Source organism: Branchiostoma belcheri, unplaced genomic scaffold (assembly GCF_001625305.1).
Source record: "Branchiostoma belcheri isolate BF01 breed outbred unplaced genomic scaffold, Haploidv18h27 scaffold15, whole genome shotgun sequence".
NCBI classification, from domain to species: Eukaryota; Metazoa; Chordata; class Leptocardii; order Amphioxiformes; family Branchiostomatidae; genus Branchiostoma; species Branchiostoma belcheri.
Genome location: NW_017802935.1, coordinates 1,448,983 through 1,454,925, shown reverse-complemented (window position 1 = coordinate 1,454,925; position 5,943 = coordinate 1,448,983). Strand labels below are relative to the sequence as shown.

The window sequence follows — 5,943 nt, the reverse complement described above, 5'->3', positions numbered from 1 at the left end:
CGGGCTCAACTCCCCGTAGCGGTAATTTAGATAGGCAGGAGAAGGGCTCTTGGCTGCCGAAGGAAAACGGCTAACGGCCCGATACTAGTTTGGCACCCAGGGTACGATTGTTGTGACGGGGCTAGTTAAATCCTGGCGTGCAAAACCTACCGGGGGAACCTAGCTGAGTCGGACGGAGAAGAGCTCCTGCAGAAAAACCGCACCAACCGCGATGGACTGGACACCAGGCTATTGTTATACGCGATCGACAGAAAGCCAGGCACATGAGAAATGTTTTTAATGAAAAGACAACAATGAGCAGAAACTGTCCCTTACACACCTGGTGAGAGGGGAGCAGGGTTGTCAAGGCGACAAGCGTCGTTACTATGACGACCAGCGTTACCAAGGCAACGGTTGCACAGAGCAGCCTCGACGAAGACGCCACCCAGCAACATGTGGGACATTTGTGACCATCTGTGTTGGCAAGAGAAGAATTTTCAAGAACTGATCTGTATAAACTTGTCGTAACTTTTATACCCTTTGTCCGAAAATGGCTAGTCTTACAGGGTTCATGCTAAAGTAAAATACATATCACAGATAATATGGTAAAAGAACACACATATGGTGCAAAATGAAATTTACAAACGAAAGGAACATGATATACAAACCAATCACAGAGTTATGATATTTTTATACATTTTGCTCTTTGAAGGTAGATGGACTAAAAGTGTTTTGCTTTGATGTGCAGTGGTAATTTGTGCTTAAGTTACAATATGTGCAGCATAGCACTATCCATGTCTTTGTGTAAGTGAAAACACACAAAAAATACAGAAATGTTTAATCACATGAACGCATTGTAAAGATCTGTTGGGATGAAATCTTTTCCAAGAAACTGTTATGATATACATAAATGTAAGTAATCTGTCTTCTACTCGCTGCCATGGCAACGAGCATAAGACAGGTGACGTCATCAGTGCTTTCAGGGCACCACGCTTCCAAACGTGCGGAAAAAGTGAAATATCAATTATTTCTAAAATCATCGAAAAATGTTTCTCTTACCATGACTGCGTTTGTTATGTTCTTAAACGAATTGAAGCCATACAATAAAGTGATCAGATGAATAGATCAGCAATAAACAATTGTGTTTAGTCCAATTGTAGCCGGAAATTATACTTTCACTGTCATAACGACAACTTTGATTGTTTTGCAATATGTCTTAAACTAGTTACGTATTTTTTATTTAGTTTGCACGTCAATAAAGTATGTAGAGATTGAAAACAAAAAAAAAAACAAATAAATGTTGCCTAAGGAGAGAACTTGACAGACCTAGAACTGACCTTTTCGTTTTTTTTTATTTCAACATTTAAACAAAACAAAACATAGTGGTGACGCACTCAAACGAAATAGCTTATATTAACGTCACCACTGGTCATAAAATGATAACTACAACATAAGGAAAAATATCAAATAGGTCAGGTCCGATGTACAGGAACAGAATTAAACAAAACTCACCTTGCGGCTGAGGGACGCCCTTCTTTGCCTGAGTGCGGTCCCCATTTCCACCTATACCCTGATCCAAACTAGCTTCTTCTGGCCGAATCACGATCGCGACCGCCACAGCCTCCTCGTACACGTTTTCCCGCCGGCTTGGCGAACACTCGCCCTCGGTCGTGAACTCTCCAGGACTGAAACGCCGCGCGGGCGGCCTTACCGGCTCCGCTACCGAGTAAAGATTACTAGTATGCCTTCCCTCGCAAGAACCGGGCTCGCCCGTACGCTGATGTCGGTTTTCAAAAGGTCTAACATCCATCGCCCGACTGGGGTTCACTGGGGAACGCTCCCTCTCGGCCTTCGCCTCTTCAGGACTGAAACGCCGCGCGGGTTGCCTTACCGGCTCTGCTACCGAGTAAAGATGATGCCTTCCCTCGCCCGAAACGGGCTCGCCCGTGCGTTCTCGGTTTTCAAAAAGTCTAACATCTCGTATCGCTCGGCTGGCATTGACCGGTTCGGCTTGATAGTAAACATTTGCATTCGCCAAGGCTCGAGCAAGCTTGTTGTCGTCCATATTGTTTTGTTGTAGGCACAACGAGACTGTTTTGCTGAGTTGACTACATATGTATATCGTAGTAATTGTCTGGCATAACGTGTGACTAGTGACATACCATGCAGGTCGGCCTTTTGATGATTACTAGTAGCCAAGTCAGGATGGTTGCAGTTTTTAAAACCATCTACAGGAAGGCGAATTTAGCAAGTTAAACATACGAAATTTGCTCCTGTAGTAAAGGGCAACCAACCAATCAAAATCATGACCCCAGCATACCAAAAACCTTAACTACTGCTGCAGTACCAAGGAAAGCCACCAGGGGCCCTAAAATTTATTCAACTTCTCGACCCGTCAAGACCTGACCACATGCCAGTTTTCATGGCAGTCCATCCATAGCTTCTTGAGTTACGGTGCTAAACCACATACATACACACAAACATACGTCCAAACAAACGCTACCCAAGATGTAACCTTCTAGGCGAGGGTAATGATTAGTCTCCACCAGACTCCTTTTGCAGGCTGAATAAATCGTAGAAATCGGCCTAAAAAGGGGATATAATTGGCCAAAGAAGCTACATTTGGCTGCGGGCCGGCTACCTTCTCTGAACAATTACATCCCCTTTTTAGGCCGATTTCTACAATTTATTGAGCCTGCAAAAGAAGTCTGGTGGAGACTAGGTAGGTAATGATATCGATATCTGCCCTTGTTATACTCAATCTCCAAGCAGATGTTTAGAATCCGGCTTATTTTGACGTGCTTTTAGGGGTCTTTATTACCTTCGCCAAGAAGGTAATGTTTTCAGAGGCGTTCGTGTATGTGTGTGTGTGTGTGTGTGTGTGTGTGTGTGTGTGTGTAAACACGATACGGCTTTGACATATCGTGATCTGGACATGCTAGGGTCACGAATTTTGGTAAGCTCTTAGGCTAGGGAAGATTAGTGACATGAGTTAATGTCCCCTAGCTTGTTGTTTTGGAACTGCAGGAGCGTTAGATGAAAAATCTTCGAAGGAGGATCTGCTTGGAGATTGCCCTTGTCCGTGCCGTGTCAGGAGCACTTGAAAATCCATGCAACCGTGACTCAGCCGTTGTGCCCAGGCCGGTTCTAACCGCCTGTGACAGTCTGGTATGCCAGAGTTCATCTAGAGGTCGACTCAATGGGTACAAAAACAAATAAACCTTTACCATGTAACGCGGCGTTATACTATTGCCGGAAGTAACAGATATACTGCCCCAGGCCATAAAACATTCCTGATCGAACTGATCGAACACCTCGTTCTATTTAGAACAAGAACCGCTCGGGAACTTCCTAATCGAACACGTCGAACCCCCTGTCCTTTCTATTTAGAACAGGGGGTTCGACGCGTTCGATCAGGAACGGTATATTGTCCTATCATCTAGCCCAAAGCAGTGTACGTGACTGCTTTGGGCTAACATAGGACAGCAAAGGAAAGATCTCGTAATGTGCAACAGCTTTTCCCCATCGACGTCTGGTGGTCTGACTGACACTGACATATTTGCATGGGTTCACCCATGGGTCCGCCATAACCTCTACCAGGCTTGTTTGTGAGCTTGAACCATTCTCTATTCGTGATTAGCTCAAATCGGCCTGAAGGTCACTTTTCAATTGAGGTCACGATGGAAGAGGTAAGGGTCAGAAAAAATAAAACAAAGAAAAATATGTAACAGTTTGCTTGAAAAATAATAGAAATCTAACCTTCGTTAACGTTAACGTTAACGTGGTCGATGAAGGTTAGAACTTAGACATTCATGTATTATGAAATACACAATGTCAATCACAAAATATCAATGACAAAATGTATCCGGTTGCTTGAGTAATAACCATATTGTAGTACGGAAGAGGAAATAATTCGTATATCAACCAGTAAACTATGTAAATGAAATATACTTTAATACGCATCGTTTAGAATAAGTAAGATGGACAAAATGGGCACGCAATTTCAGGAATGAGTCAGTGATAACGAAATCTACGTTCAAGTTGCGTCAGTGCAGTGCGCGTTACACCACACACACTCCTGATTTCGACATGACAACCATTCAAACTGCACATGATTAAGTTTTATATTCATATAGGGGAGTTTTTCTCGCGAAAGTTGGGCCCCAAAGTCCAGACTTTGCAGACAAAAGACTGCTGTACATTAAGCAAACTTGGCCTAATTTTCTATAAACAGTGTTTCATTACATTATTGACATGTATGTTTACTTGTTAGCGGCGACACCCCTATAAGTTATACGATAAGTATATGTAGTCTTGACGTGCAAGTTAGCCTTCAGTATTGTGTATGTAGTTTTCAAACATTTGCATAAATTATTGGCATTATCAAATATATTTCTGGTCACTGAACTAATATTTCAAACCACATTTCAGGCCACAACACTGTTACGTTAAATGGTTAAATAAACACGTTTGTAAATAGTAAATACCTTATATGAAATTGAACGTATTTTTACAAATACTAATTGATTGAGTGCTACTCTTTCTAATTTTGGGAACGGCTTACGGAAGATTAGAGATCTAAAACAACGCTAGCGTCTTCAATTTCGAGCTTTGAGATCCATTATGCACTTCGCGATTGCGCAACCCCGGCTCCAGTAGTAGCAAACGCGACTACCAAATTATGCATCGTCCCACATAACGTACCCGGGATGCCAAAACTAGTATCGGGCCGTTAGCCGTTTTCCTTCGGCAGCCAAGGGCCCTTCGCCGGCCTATCTAAATTACCGCTACGGGGGAGTTGAGCCCGAGGGGTTTGTCCGGCCCTAGTAGTAGGGCCAGCCAAACTCCCCCCGGGCTAGACTCCCCGCTAGACTAGTTCTGGCTTCCAGCGTAGGGTCATAACGGTGCTCATGTGAAACAGTGTCACCATTCCTGGCCAGTTTCACTGGTAGTTTTCAAGGTAAACTAACTGTAATCTCCAAGCAGATCTTTTGGTGCGTGGCTGCAAAGACAGTTTCAAGTTGGCCAGCCGGTATCCATTTGCCAGACAGTTACCGTGGCAAATAGTATAAAACTGTCTGGCAAATGGATACAGCCTGGCCAATTTCATAATCATACTACCTTTGCAACCACAAAAAGATCATCTGCTTGCAGATTAAGGTATCAAACTGTGCTAAATAATACATCCAGACGGAAGAGACCTTGCAGCAGACGACATCCCCCCTCCCCCCAAAATTAATACTATGATCACGAAGCACAGACTCAGTGGTTGTCATGAACAAAGAAATACAGAGATCGTAGCTACTCGAAAACGAAATCTTACCTTTTCATCTCTCACTGGTAGTCGTGTGAGGTTTCCCTGAAACAATCAACTCCTGTGTCCTTAGACCTACGAACCGGTAGATTTCCCCAACCTAACCCCTCACTGATCACCGTGTAACTGTACATTTATAGCACGACCTGTAGTACATGTACATTTAGCTATCAAAGGTAGCGGTGTATGTGATAACCTTTGCATGACACAGCACACAGCAGGTCAGCTGTTACTTTGGAGCATACCACTTGTATGGAGGGGTGCGGCGACAGATTAACAAAACTGACGCGTGAATCAAAGTGTATCATTGCCATCGTAAAGCCCATACTTAGTGTAAAAATACGCTAAATCGTTAACAAGATTGATTGTCCAAAATAAAAAAAAAATGCTTATACAAAATAATCTCCGATTTTGACCCCCTTTTGTGGGCGAGAATGGATAGTTCCGGTATTGCATCATAGCCACAGGCGCGGGCTTTCCACGTGATGACCTAATTTTCCAGCTAGCAGAAGTTTCGCAATGGCTGTGCTTTATTTCATTGGCCCTAGCCTCCACCAGGCATATTCTACGGGGATACGGATCGTAGAATTCGGCAAAAAAAGAGAGTAAAATTGGCCAGGGAGTCCGGCCGCGGGGAGGTAGTTTCTTTC

The 5,943-nt window shown here is 43.6% G+C and overlaps 1 protein-coding gene across 1 annotated transcript in view; it reads right to left on the bottom strand.

Annotated features, from left to right (window-relative positions):
* The window catches only part of LOC109465182 (monocarboxylate transporter 13-like), a 15,597-nt gene extending 10,091 nt beyond the window's left edge, over positions 1–5,506 (bottom strand). Inside the window, exon 1 of the mRNA XM_019762328.1 lies at positions 5,303–5,506. Coding sequence (XP_019617887.1) covers positions 5,303–5,310 — 8 coding nt within the window. The 5' untranslated portion in view covers positions 5,311–5,506. The remainder of the gene's footprint in view (positions 1–5,302) is intronic.
* Positions 5,507–5,943: the final 437 nt, after the last annotated feature.